General features: G+C 53.9%; 1 protein-coding gene across 2 annotated transcripts; it reads left to right on the forward strand.

Moving 5' to 3' along the window:
• Window positions 1–3506: 3506 nt before the first annotated feature.
• Window positions 3507–12347, forward strand: DUSP15 (dual specificity phosphatase 15). Of its 2 annotated transcripts, XM_081256094.1 has the most exons (7): window positions 3507–3748; window positions 4443–4476; window positions 6410–6492; window positions 8547–8596; window positions 9570–9644; window positions 10787–10958; window positions 11794–12347. In XM_081256094.1, the coding sequence occupies exons 1-7, from the start codon at window positions 3728–3730 to the stop codon at window positions 12064–12066; spliced, it is 708 nt and encodes a 235-aa protein (XP_081112220.1). In that variant the 5' UTR covers window positions 3507–3727; the 3' UTR covers window positions 12067–12347. The 2 variants fall into 2 exon arrangements, with proteins under 2 accessions (XP_081112220.1, XP_081112221.1); XM_081256095.1 differs by lacking the exons at window positions 3507–3748; window positions 4443–4476; window positions 8547–8596 and having other exon boundaries at window positions 6409–6492.
• Window positions 12348–14147: the final 1800 nt, after the last annotated feature.

Raw genomic sequence — 14147 nt, forward strand, 5'->3', positions numbered from 1 at the left:
CCTGAGGTCAGGAGTCTGAATCAGGTCTCACTAAGCTAAACTGAAAGTGTTGGCAGGGCTGAGTTCCTTCTGGAAGCTCCATGAGAGAGTCTGTTTCTTTGTTTTGCCTTCCTCATGGCCCCCTTCCATCTTCGAAGCCGGAAATCACAGCACTGTGACCTCTGCCGCTGTCATCACATCCCCTCTGACTCTTATACTCCTGCCTTCCTCTTTCACTTATAAGGACTCTGGTGATTACACTGGACCTTCCCAAGCAATCCAGGATAATCCCCCCAACTCACAGTCAGCTGATTAGCAGCTTCAATTCCATCTGCGGCCATAATTTCCTCTTGCCATGTAAAATAACACGTTCCCGATTTCCAAGAATTAGAGAATGGACATCTTCGGGGAGACCATTAATTTGCCTACCGTGGTGAACCACTGAATGGTTTTAAGCAAGGAAACACGAGGTGAGAACTGCATTTCCGCATCTTCACATTAACTGGTTTTAAAAAAGTGTCACTTCCTGTGACTCATCTAAGGCAAATTGGGCTTTGTAACAACTAACACTTTCAAAGGCTGAACAGTATATAGATATTAAATGTGTTAAATCTAATAACTACATTTTTTTCCAGGGTTTTTAACCTGATAGAGTTCTTTCCTACCTGTGCTTTGATTATTCCCCCAACAATCAAGTAGAAGTACAAAGGGCTATGCGGTAATTGCCCCCAGATGGATGAGGAAACAGACCCGGGGCATTCCGTCACCTGCCCAGGTTCACGGAGCTGCTAAGGCCAGGGTCATGATGAGGAACTGGTCTTCAGGCCACCTTTTCGGCATTTCTTTATGCCATCCATAGGGTGGGGCCTTCTGGAAAACTCAAGTCAGACAGTACATCTTTGGTGCAAAATTTCATGTATAACCTGGGGCCCAATAATTATTTGTTGAATGGATTAATAACCCTGCTTTTACTTCTGAGGCACAGATAGCGATTTTCAAGGCAGGAAAACTGGGAGTCATCCTAGAATTCCTTCCTTTTCCCCACATATAATCTATCTACAAGCCGGTTATGCTGCCAAAATATTAATATACGCTGCATCTCTCCCCTTCTTTCCAGCCTCTCCACTCCCTCTTTGTCCCAGGGCACCTCATCTCTTGCCATCTCTCACCATCTCTCCTCAAAGCCTCCCTTCTTTGCCTCTCTAATCTATACTCCAGTTAGGGGCCAATGTGATCCATGTAAATCAGACGACATGGCCACTCTGTTTAAATTTTCCTACTGGCTTTCCATCATACTGAGAAGGAAACTCTAAACCCCCAATCATGGCCATACGTGGTCCTTCATGCTTGGCCTCTCCTCCTCTTTAGCCTCAATCTTACCACCACCCCTTGGCCTCCTCCCCTGCAGTCCTACTGGCTCTTCCCAAAGACCAAGCTTTCCCACCGCAGGGCCTTTGCTTGTGCTGTTCCTTCTGCTGGAAATCTCTCCACTCTTTAAACAGCTGTGTCCTTCTTACATGTCAGGTCTTATCCAAATGTCACCTATTTACAGAAGTTCTTCCTGTCCCCCAGTTTGTTTCCTCCATAGAAAATTGTGACTGCTTGTAAATGCTTTGTCTATTTGTTTATTTTGTTTGCCTTCCCTCCCAGCCCTGATGTCCAGTATGGAGCTACCAGCCACATATGGCAATTAAGCATTTGACATGTGGCTAAACTGAATCGAGATGTGCTCTAAGTATAAAATACACACTGGAGGGCTTCCCTGGTGGCGCAGTGCTTGGGAGTCCGCCTGCCAATGCAGGGGACGCGGGTTCGTGCCCCGGTCCGCGGGGATCCCACATGCCGTGGAGCGGCTGGGCCCGTGAGCTGTGGCCGCTGGGCCTGCGCGTCCAGAGCCTGTGCTCCGCAACGGGAGAGGCCACAGCAGTGAGAGGCCCGCGTACAGCAAAAAAAAAAAAAAAAAAAAAAAAACCACACTGGATTTTAAGGACTTAATACAATGAAAAGAATGCAAAATATGTCATTAATAATGTTTAAATATTGACTACACATTGAAATGATAATAGTTTGGCTATACTGGGTCAAATAAAACCATTAGTAACAACCTGCTTCTTTCTACTTTTTTAATGTGGCTACTAGAGAATTTATGATTACCCATGTGGCTCACATTGTATTCCCATTGGGCAATGCTGGTCTAGACCGTTAGCCAACAAAGGTAGGAACCACTGCCACCTTATCTATTAGGGACACCCCTAATGCCTACCATATAGTGGGTACTCAGTAAGTATTTGTTGAATAATTTGGTTTATATGAGAACCTTGGACACAGAGCTGAGACAGGCAGCCCCATGTACACCGTGAATTTGAGGAAGAAAGAAATACCAAAGAAACAGTGTTATTTTCCTGCAGTCACTGCATTTCAAACAGGTTCCTCCGACCCTGTCCTTCTCTGTACCCACTTTCCTCCCACAGTCACTTACCACGACAGATGGAGGGGGGCAGGTGACGGCTAGAGGAGTAAAGCTGGTTCAGCTGCTTCTATTTCAGTCCCACAGGAGGTGTGTGCTCTCAGTTATTTCACATTCTCCAGCTTTGGTCCTAGTAGCCGCACACTGGGACATGCAGTTTGGGTAGCTGGGAGCCCAAGGGGATTTGCCCAGGGTCACTGAGCAGGTCAGAGGCGAATGAATAGGGCCTGGAACCTTGGTCTCCAGACTCACCTTCTGAGACTCTTGCCTCTAACTACATCCTGTCGTAGTCTCCTTTACTCCAAGGGACCCAGGTGACTGTAACCCTCACTCATCTCCCTCTCCTCACATGCACCTATGATTTATTGGGGCCCCTAAGCAGAGTTATGCCTGGTCCCAGCAGAGCTGACCCAGATGGCACTATCCTCAGAGGCCAAAGTATATGGGGGGAAGAGGTGGGAGGATGGCTGGATGAATGAACAGACAGACGGAACAGTGAATGGATGGAGTGGAGGATGGGAGGACAGACTGGCTGCAAGAGTGGGGGAGGAGGACGGTTGGCTGGTAAGATGCCTGCATGGGGGGCGGGGCAGGGAGGTGTACAAAGGGAAGGAATTACCCACTTTTCGCATCTCAAACAGAATCTGAAGATCAAAGTCCAGCCCCCATCACGTTTCTGCTAGAAAACCGAGGCCGAAGGAGCTTGGTGTTTTCGCCCCAGGGCCCGCAGGGAGGGCCGGGCAGAGCTGGAACTGGGATCCGAGTCTCTGAGCCCGCGGCTGGGGGCTCTCTCCGCCCCCGCCCCGCCCGCGCCTGACGGTGCCAGGGTGGGGGGAGCGCCCCGCCCCCACCTCCGGAGGTGGAGGCCCCTCGCGGCCCCAACAAGCTGCCGTTGTCCCGCGGGCCCCAGGCCCGTCACACTGGGGCTTTGTCCAGCCCCCCGCCGCGACCCACGGGTGGGGGGGCGGCCCACATGACCAAGGGGGTAGGAGGAGCCTGCAGCGGCGGTGGCGGCGGCGGCGGCAGCGGCGGCTCCAGCATTTCCCTCCCTGGCCGGGGGTCGGCGGGTGGCGGCGGCGGCAGCGGCGGCGGCGGCAGCTGGGCAGGGCTGGGCCGAGCTGCGGACGCCAGGCCCCCCGATCCCCGCCAGGCTGCGGACGCCAGGCCCCCCCGATCCCCGCCAGGCTGCAGGCGCCGGGCCCGGGCCGTCAGGGCAGCTGTGACCCTTGCGCTCAGCGGGTGGCGAGCTGGGGGTGCGCCCGGATCCCCGCCCCCGGGATCATGGGGAATGGCATGACCAAGGTAGGGGGCCGGGATGGCGCAGCCCGCACCTGGCCGCCCCCAGCGCCAGCCGGGCGCCCGCCTCTGACCTTCTGGCTCTGGCAGTCTGTGTGTCTGTTTCTCTGTCTCCCTGGGACTCTGAGATCGTACGTCTCCGTCTGTCTCTCTGGGGCGGTATCTCTCTCTGATTCTGCCTCTCTGTGTCTCTGTCTCTGACAGTTTCTGTGACTCTGTATTTCTTGCTGTGTCTTTCTGTGGCTCTCTGTCACCCCCAGACTCTCTCTTCCTGAGTCCCTTTCTCTGTCTCCATGTGTCTCTGTCTCCCTGGACTCTTTCTAACGCTGCTTCTCTGTCCTTCCCCATCCCCCACCCCAAGGCACGACCCCCATCTGTCCCCACCTTCCCACCTCCTTCTCAGAATTCCCCACCACCCACCTTAGCAAGTCCACCTCTCCCTTTGCCCCCCTCCCCTGTGCTCCTCCCACCCTCTTTCCCTAGGTCTTTGTGCCCCTCCCTCCTCTTTCCGCTCCCCCTACCCAGGCTGGCCTCCCTTGATGCCCCCCTGCTGCCCTCCCCAGACCTCACTCATAGAGCATCCAGGCCCACAAGACGGGGGTGATTGCTCCCTGAGTCCTGAGGGCCAGACGCCCTTCATGGGACTGAGAGGGGCTGCATGCACCCCTACCCGGCTGACCCCGGCCTGTCTCTCCTGTAGGTACTTCCTGGACTCTACCTCGGAAACTTCATTGGTGAGCACTGCCCACTCTGTCCCAAGGCCATGGCACACTCCCTGTCCCAGGCCTGTGTCCACCATTCATGCTCTGGCCCACGCACCCTGGACACGCTCAGGAATGGGGCCGGGTGCAGGGAAGCGATGCCAGGCTGGGAGGGGGAAAGGACTCATGAAGACTAAGGGGAACGTGGGTGGAGGAGTGTCCCCAGTACAGAGGGCTCAGAACACTGGGCAAGGCTGCACCTGCTCTGAGCCTCAGCCTCTCCCGCAGCACAAGGCCCACCCCCACCTCTAAGGATTTTGCCAGCCCTGAGGTTCTGGGTTGAGGTCTGATAAGAGGTGTTGCTTCTAGCTGGGAAGCTGGGAAGGCTTCCTGGCACAACCTCCTCCTCAGAGGAGAGGTCTCTAGAGACTGGACTCTACATCAGAAACTTCACTGGTGAGCACTGCCCGCTCTGTCCCAAGGCCATAGCACTCCACCTGTCCTAGGCCTGGGCTAAGAGACAGGCTGGTCCCGAGCTTGGGAGACCCAAGGCAGGAAAAGTCACTTCCATCTGTGGAGTCAGAGAAAGCTTTAGGGAGGAGGGGGCATCTGCACTGGGGCAGAGCTTTCCCCATCCATTCCTGTCCCACTCTGGGCTTAGGGGCCCCACTTTCCTAAACCCTGGTCCCTTCCTCCCCGGGAGCTCCCTCAGCAGCTCACACCACACCGACTTCTGAATATTTGGTAAGTAAGGTCTGAATCCCCTTTAAGTATGTAGGCCCATGAGGGCAGGAGCCATGAACTTGACCCCACAATGCCATGCCCAGCCAAGGCTGCACATGGTAAACACTCAGTAAATGTGGTGAAATGAGGAAGTGGGCATGTGGAGATCAAGTGTTATTTACTTCGATTATAAAAGGTCTGCATGCACTGGAAATCCAGCCCCTAGAGATGGCTACTGATAGCTGTGGGAGGTATATCCCTGGGTTGTTTCCATGTATCTTTGTACATATAGATATAATATTTAAAACAAAAATGGAGGCCTATTCTGCATGCTGTTCTGTAACCTGTGTTTCCCATTTAATAATATATTGTGGGCTTCCTTGCACATCAGCACATAGAGATCTTGTTAGTGGCTGCACAGTATTCAGGTATGAATATACCATTATTTATCCAGTCCCCTTGTGGGTTGTTCCCTTTTTTTTTTTTTTTTTTTTGGCTGCATCGGGTCTTCGCTGCTGCGTGCAGGCTTTTCTCTAGTTGCGGCGAGCGGGAGCCACTCTTCATTGTGGTTCACAGGCTTCTCATGGCCGTGGCTTCTCTTGTTGTGGAGCACGAGCTCTAGGCGCGCGGGCTTCAGTAGTTGTAGCACGCGAGCTCAGTAGTTGTGGCTCGCAGGCTCTAGAGTGCAGCCTCAGTAGTTGTGGCACACGGGCTTAGTTGCTCCATGGCATGCGGGATCTTCCCGGACCAGGGCTCGAACCCGTGTGCCCTGCATTGGCAGGCGGATCCTTAACCACTGCACCACCAGGGAAGCCCAGTTCCCATTTTTAACTGTTTCTGATGTGTTGACAGTCATAAGCGGCAGTGCAGAGAACATCATCTTCTACACACAGCTTTCTGTGTGAGTTAACCCTTCTGTAGTCAAGATTCCTAGAAGAATTGCCTGGTGAAGGATATGCCACAGAAGGGTGTTTGTAATAAGAACAGCAGGGGCAAGGCTGGGGAGGTGCTGGGCTGTTACCTGTGGGTGCTCCAGTGGAAAGACTGAAGCTTAGGGTTGTGACAGGACCTGTCATGCTGGGAGCAAGAGGTGGTGAAGGAGCAGGGAGCCGGCAGAGGGTGGGCCAAGGTGGAGAGGGCGGGCTGAGGAGGAGAGTGGGGCAGTGAGCTCCCGCCTCACTTGGCCATAGGAATATATAGGTCACACCTGCCAGATTGGCTCAAGCATCCTTGTTTCTTTCAGATGCCAAAGACACGGATCAGCTAGGCCGGAATAAGATCACACACATCATCTCCATCCACGAGTCACCCCAGCCTCTGCTGCAGGTAAGCCTTACCCCCATCCCAGAGCTGGACATGGGTGGGAAAGGGGGTTTCAGACCCCCACAGCACCCATTTATCAAGTACCTACAATGTGCCAGATCCTATACTGGCACATAGGCTTTCCTGACCCATGCTAACTCATTTGGTTAAAAACTGGTCTGTTTTACATTAGCATCCCTATTTGCTCCCTCTTTGGCAACTGAGGACCAGAGAGGTAAAGTAACCTGCCTAAGGTCACACATCCAGGAAGCTAAGGAGCTGGAATTTGAACACAGGCCATCTGGCTCCAGAGGCCTCACACTAAACCTTAAAAAGTCTCCCACAGGGGCTTCCCGTTGTCCAACTGAATAGATGACTCCACATAGATGTTTCTGGGCTCTGTATCTCGCTTGTGACCTGGGGCTATGATTTCACCTGTCTGGGCCTCTGATCCCTCAGCCCTATCTGCCCCCAGGGGACTGTGATATGGTAAAGATGCTTTGCACACTGTACAGCACGGCCCCCACTGGGAGGGTTGGAGCTGGTATTATCGAATCCTGGAAAAGACGGAGTGAGTGCGTTATGACCTAGAGTAGGGAAGTAGGAAGTCCAGACCACATGTGCTGGAGTCAGGAGCTCTGAGTTCACATCTTCACCACATTCTGTCTGTAACCTTGGGCACAGGACTTCACTTCTCTAGACCTCAGTTGCCTGATCCGTAAAAGGGAAACTTTATAACAGTACCTACCTCACTGGCTTGTTGAGAGCCACAAAATAGGCGCTCAACAAATTATAGCTGACATAATAACAAAGTTAATCATATTCTCAATCGATAAACAGAGCCCCTTCCTCTTTATCTGTTAGAGTCTGGCTCACCCATCGACGGGAGAGAACTGTGGGTGGGAAGGGACTCTGGAGATCTGAGATCCAGACCAGGTTCTGTCACAGCTTTGCTGTGTGGCCGTGGGCAGGGTCCTCGCCCTCTCTGGGCCTTAGTTTCCCCTTGTGTCAGATTTGATGGTCTCTAAGAGCTACCTCCAATAATCTGTGGTTCTCAGTGTCACAGAGACACTAGAAGAAATTTCCAGGTCAATGGAGTCTGATTTTGCTTTATAGGGCAGGCTTGTTTTGGAGTATTTGGAGTATGCAGTCACTAGAGTGCCTGGGGAAGGTTGTCTAGGCATGACTATGTTTACTAATGAAATGACTACTGGCAAAATGAGTCCCTGCTCTGGCAGCCCTGCCCTCTTCTCCCTCCCCATCCATCAGTGAAGTTACCAGTCAGGGTTTGATAATGCCCTGCAAATCCAAGGCCAAATGTGTTGCAAAGCGAATTTGCGAACCTTGCAAAAGATGCAGGCTCATGTGACCTTGGGGAGAGTGAGTTAGAGAAGGGCTGGAATCTCACACAAAGCCACTAACAGATGAGGACCTGGCCAGGTGGTCACTTAGTCACTGGCTGGAGGTGGGCCAGGCCCTTGAAAAGAGCCATTTGAATATCAAAGGACTAAGAGAGGTCCCTGAGAAAAGTGATTCTTGGAATGTGGGCAGGACTCATCTTTAAGATCCTGTGTGAAGGTTAGGCGTGGAGTGAAGGATATGGTAGCAAGTTTGTTGGAGAAATTCCTGACAATTCATTCCTTGATTATTTTAATAATTAGCACAGAGCTTTATAACCACAATTCATGAACTAAAACTAATCTTCATACTTCTTGTTTCTTTTCAAGAGAATAAAATCTGCTTTGCCCTTCTTACTGTGTAATTTTGTAATCCTTTTATGGAGGGGAGTCAAGTTAAGTGGCCCTTTCCCAGCTATTAACTAAAAGGTCCCTGAATACTTTTTGGCAAGTCTTTGTGCCCAAGTCAGCTATGGGGTTAGGATACCGTCTTCTCAGAAGGTTCTGGAACCACAGATGGTCAGACCTGGGAGGCTCTCAGAGAAGGTGTCTACCCTCTTTGGACAGAGACGGTAACAGTGGCCCAGAGAGGGGCAGGAACTGGCCTAGGGTTGCAAGGTGCTTGGGAGGCCCAGGCTGGGGTTGGGGTGCAGGCTGCCCATGTGTGTTTTGTACTTGCAGGACATAACCTACCTTCGCATCTCAGTGGCCGACGCCCCTGAGGTACCCATGTAAGTTCCTCTGGATGGGCTGACAGATGGACAGACAGCTGCTTCATGTGGTGGGAAGAGGGAGGGTGGGAGGTGGTCTGAGGGAGGACAGAGAGGACTCAGGCCACAAAGCTGATCTGGAGACCCCAGCACAGGTGTTCTCGCAGACCACCTGGACTCTGTCTCAGCCACACCCTTGCCTATGCTGCTGGCCAAGCCTTAACCTCCCAGAGCTCAGTCTCTTTGGCTATGGAATGGAGAAAACACCCTGTCCCTCAGGCTCAGACGCCCCAGTGGATTTGAAAGGGTCAGGCTCAGCCTGTTCCTGGCCTTGGAGTTAAGGCATCTGGGTTCAGGCCAGGCTCTGCCATTTACTTGCTGTTTGACCTTGGACAAATCACTTCCCCTCTCTGAGGTGTGTGAGGGGTTGGGGCCATCAGCACCAAGGAGGCTGTCAAAGATTGGATAGCACAGGTTGAGGATCTAGGGCAGGGCCTGGCGTGTCATGAGGGCTCAGAAAGCAGGATTTCTGTTTATGTTGTTAGCAGTAGTACACCCCAGCCTGGGAGGGACCCAGACAGACACTCCTGCCCCTTGGGACTCTTGCTCCCAACCCTGTTGTTGACCATTATTGTCCCCAGGTGCTCTGTTTGCAGACCCCAGGGGGGTGGGACTCCTCACACCCATTTCCTTGAAAGGTCAAGATAAACCCTCCATGAATATAGGATCCACAGGACCCATTGGAGAGGTGCTCCTGCCTCTGTGGTGGGATTTGCCATCATTGGCCTCTCTCACCTCCTGAAACACCATCATTATTGCTTCACACACACCTCCACCAGTACTACAGTATCGGCCCCTAGTCACTGCACATGCTGGCTGACCTGAGGATCCAGGGCTCTTTGTCTCTTGCCATCCCAGAAATGGGGAGGGGGACAACTCCTAGGGGGCCTGTCCCCCCGCCCAGTGCGCTGTACCTTATTGCTTTCTTCTCTAGCAAAAAGCACTTCAAAGAATGTATCAACTTCATCCACTGTTGCCGCCTCAATGGGGGAAACTGCCTTGTGCACTGGTGAGTTAAGAGGGGAGTGGGGGAGGGGAAGTGAGTGGCCATCCTCCATCCTGAACATGCCCTCATCCTGTGGGGAATGCAGAGCCTGCGATGGATCTTCTCCAGCCTGTCACAATGCCTGACAGTCCACACCATTCGTCTGACAGGCTGATGGAGGACTCTGTCTCTTACCAGCTGTATGGCCATGGCCAGATAGCTATTTCTCCCTGAGACTCAATTTTCTCATCCATAAAATGGGAAAAAAGAATGCTGACCTGGCGAGCTACTGGGAGGAATAGGTGAGGTCAGGCAGGTAGCGCAGCATCTTCCAGTAGTTCCGGCTCCTCCTCCTCCCCTCCAGCCGTTGAGGCAGTGGTACAGGGCAGTGAGGAGCCCCAGGCTGGGAGATGGGACCCCTGAGTTTTCCCAGGGGCCCCTGGCCCTGTTGATTTCATTCATTCCATAACTTCTCACTACGCCTGGCTCAGGGTAGCTCTGCCTGAGCCCCAGCCATAGGGATGGCTCCTCCAGCCTGTCTCTCCCCCTCTCTTCCTCCTTTCCTTGCTCCAGCTGCGCTGGCCATCTCCCCATTCTTCAAGTCCACCAGGATCCCACCCACATGGTCTTTGTACACTGCCCAGAACATTCTTGACAATCCTTACCTGTCTTTCAGGATTCAGCTTGATGTCACTTCCTTGCGAACCCCTTCCCTAATCCTCCGCATCCCTTCCACTAGATTAATACCTCTTCTTATACAATCTCCTAGCCACTGGACTCATCTTCAAAGCAGTTATCACCACCTGAAATTGTTTCCCTCGTTAGTGTCTGTCTCCCCCAACCATATTGTAAGCCCCAGGATGGCAGAGACCATGTCTGTTTTATTCGCCACTATATCCCCAGTACCTGAAAAATCACAGATGATCAGGAAACGTGTACTGAATGATTGAGTGAAGTGATGTTTCACTCAGGCCTTTGATGTGGGTGAATGCCAGGCAGAGGGAACAGCATAGACAAAGGCCTGGATGTGGGAAGACAGGTCCCGGCAGGTTCCTTGTGTCTGGAGCTCAGGAGGCAAGGGTGGGAGAGCTGAAGTGGGGATAGGGTGCCTGGAGGACACGGAGGAGACTGGGCCTTACCTGAAGCCTTGGGGTGGGATGTCCCAGCTTTGCAGGCATCTCCCGAAGCACCACCATCGTGACGGCATATGTGATGACTGTGACAGGACTGAGCTGGCGGGACGTGCTTGAAGCCATCAAGGCCACGCGACCCATCGCCAACCCCAACCCAGGCTTTAGGCAGCAGCTTGAAGAGTTTGGCTGGGGCAGTTCCCGGAAGGTAGGGGCAGGGGCAGGAGTGGGAAACTCTTCTTACTTGAGCTGAGCACTGATTGGAAAGAATTTAGCCTGTGCTTCAGACCTGGCAGAAGATTTTTCTGGGGTCTTGAACTCGTGGCTCTTGAGCTAACCTAGACCCTAGGTTGGACGGCCAGGTGTTTTCTTTTCCTTTTTAACTTAGGATTTGAATACCCGTGGGCCTGATTATGGACCCTCAATTTGGCTAGGTTCCAGCATTGCCTGCTCTGCCTACCTGGAGCCTGAAGGCATTTGAACATTTGGCTCCTCTGGGGAGACATGTCCAGTCCTTATTCCACCCCTGGGTCCTTGATGAGGCCAAAGCAGTTCCTTCTCTTATGCCCACTGGGCAGATGGCACATGGAGATGTCGGGGACTGAGCCGCTCCCTCCCCCACCCACAAACAAGAGATGAGAGAGAGAAGCAGTCAGTGCAGGAAGGCAGGCTGCTGCCCAGAGACTTGTCTGCAAGGCTGCATTAGGAAAGAGGCAGGCAAGGAAGAGGGCCTGCATGAGTAGAGTGGTTGGGCAGTGTGGGGAGGGGTTAATGTGGTCCCCACTGTGCAGGTGGGGGGTCACTTTAGTATGTCTGGAAGATGGAGTGTCAAAGGGGAAGGGGATTCAGGGAGAGGGGAGGGATTCAGAGGGAGAGGGGCTCAGTTAGGGGGATGGAGACCCAGATGGGAAGCTAAGAGGATGGTCAGGACGGGGAGGGGCTTAGCGAGGTGTGGGAAGCTCGAAGAAGAGCGGAAGCTCTGAGTATTGGGGAGGGGACCGAGCCGGCGGCCCGGCACCGACTCCGACTCCACCCCACCCCAGCTTCGCCGGCAGCTGGAGGAGCGCTTCGGGGAGAGCCCTTTCCGCGACGAGGAGGAGGTGCGCGCGCTGCTGCCGCTGTGCGCGCGCTGCCGGCAGGGCTCTGCGAGCGCGGCCTCTTCCCCCGCGCCCAGCTCCTCGGCCTCGGAGGGGACCTTGCAGCGCCTGGTGCCGCGGTCGCCCCGGGAAGCCCACCGGCCGCTGCCGCTGCTGGCGCGCGTCAAGCAGACTTTCTCTTGCCTCCCGCGGTGTCTGTCCCGCAAAGGCAGCAAGTGAGGATCCTGCCCCGCCGTGGCGCCTCTCGGCCTCTCGACCGGTCCCCTTCGGGGATTGTCTGCGCCTCCCACGGCCTTCAGGACGGGCCCAGAGCCTGTGGGAGCCCCGCGGCGGCCTAATCCCCGCCCCTGCCCCTCTTCGCGCCTTGCTTGTCTGCGTCCGCGGTCACTGTGTCCTCCATCTGTGTGTGTGGCTCTGTGTCTGGGCCGGCCTGCTGCAGCTACCTGGTGCCTTAGTCCTTGGGCTGGGGGAGGGCGCCCCCGGCCCCCCCCCATTAAAGGCGGTGGGAGTGGGAGTGGGAGTGGGTGGGTGGGGTAGTTGGATGTGCCTGGAGGATATTAAAGAGACACAGAAGCTGCCTGTCTGATCGCCTCCCAGTCATTCCACTGAGCAAAGGCAGGGCTGCAGGACTCTGCCAGGGGCTGGAGCCTGCCGGATAAAAGAATGGGAGGGGGGTTGCATCCCCTAGGGCCTGAGGAGCCTGCCACCCTCCGTGAACTGCAGTCTGCAGGGCTGAGTTCCACTTCCCTGACCCTCACCCCTATCTCTCCCTGGAGCCCTGGTCTCCTGAAAAGGCCGCCAGCTCCTCCTCTCTGAACCCGGTTCCCCGCACCCCCCCCCCCGCTGAGCTCCTGTCCTCCCTGAGCACTGCCCCCCCCCCGCCCCCGCCCCCTGCCTCCTCCCCAGCTCCTTTCCTTTCCCTATCCACAAATCTTAGCTAGTAAAGGTATAGTAGTAGTACCTGCCTCATGCCTGACTTCTTACTTGAATGAGTTCACTTACTCCTCGGGGAGGAAACTGAAGCTCAGAGTGGTCAGGCAGCTTGCCCAAGGACACACAGCTAGTGTAGGGGAGGCTGGGTTTGAAGCTAGACAGTCTGTGTCCCATGATGGTTGTTAAGAAGCCTCTCCTTCTGGTCTTGAAGGTTATTGGCAAGGAGGATCCACCCCCAGCTAGTGGGAATGGCCCTCCCCACCTAGAGTTTAAAGGCCAGGGGAGCCACTGTGGAGGGAGGGCCTCAGGGCAGCCCAGTAAAGCAGCAAACTGACTCTGAGGATGAACAGGGGTCACCCGAGCTGATTTTTCCTAAACTAAAATTAACTTGGAGTTAAGAGAGATCTGAAATCTCTATAATCTAATAAACACCTGTATGGGGGTTCTTATTATGCACCAAGCACTGTGTCCATGGCTGTGGGGGAGGCCCAGATTCCAACCTCCTCCTCTGCATTCATGAAACGTGAGCTCATTGACTACCTACTGTATGCCAGGCATTGTACTGGGCACCAGCAGTGAGCAAACCTCTGCCCTGGTGTTGCTGACATTCTGGTGGGAAAGACACTAGATAAACAGATAAACAAAAGAAAAAATATGTCCGGGGGACTTCCCTGGTGGCGCAGTAGTTAAGACTCTGCGCTCCCAATGCAAGGGGCCCGGGTTCCATCCTTGGTCGGGGAACTAGATCCCACATGCATGCTGCAACTAAGAGTTCTAATGCCTCAACTAAGGAGCCCGCCTGCCGCAACTAAGACCCAGTGAAACCAAATAAATAAATAAATAAATTTTTTTTTTAATGGGGGGCTTCCCTGGTGGCGCAGTGGTTAAGAATCCGCCTGCTTATGCAGGGGGACATGGGTTTGATCCCTGGTCCGGGAAGATCCCACGTGCCACAGCTACTGAGCCTGCGCTCTAGAGACCGCAAGCCACAACCACTGAGCTCACGAGCCACAACTACTGAAGCCCACGCGCATAGAGCCCGTGCTCTGCAACAAGAGAATCCACCTCAGTGAGAAGCCCGCACACCGTAACGAAGAGTAGCCCCCGCTCGCAGCAACTAGAGAAAGCCCATGTGCAGCAACGAAGACCCAGCTCAGCCAAAAAAAAAAAAAAAAAACAACTCCATTCCTATCATCTCTAGGACAAACAAAACCCCTTGATCCGATGTTCCATGATGCTCCCCGCCCCCTTCCATTGCTGCTTTTACCACACTCTGGCTCAATAACAACAATAATACCACTCATTTATTGAGCATTCACTATGGGCCAGGCAATGTGCCAAACACTCTACCTGCATCTCATTGAATC

The sequence above is a fragment of the Mesoplodon bidens genome (genome assembly GCF_964165515.1).
Source record: "Mesoplodon bidens genome assembly, chromosome: 15".
NCBI classification, from domain to species: domain Eukaryota; kingdom Metazoa; phylum Chordata; class Mammalia; order Artiodactyla; family Ziphiidae; genus Mesoplodon; species Mesoplodon bidens.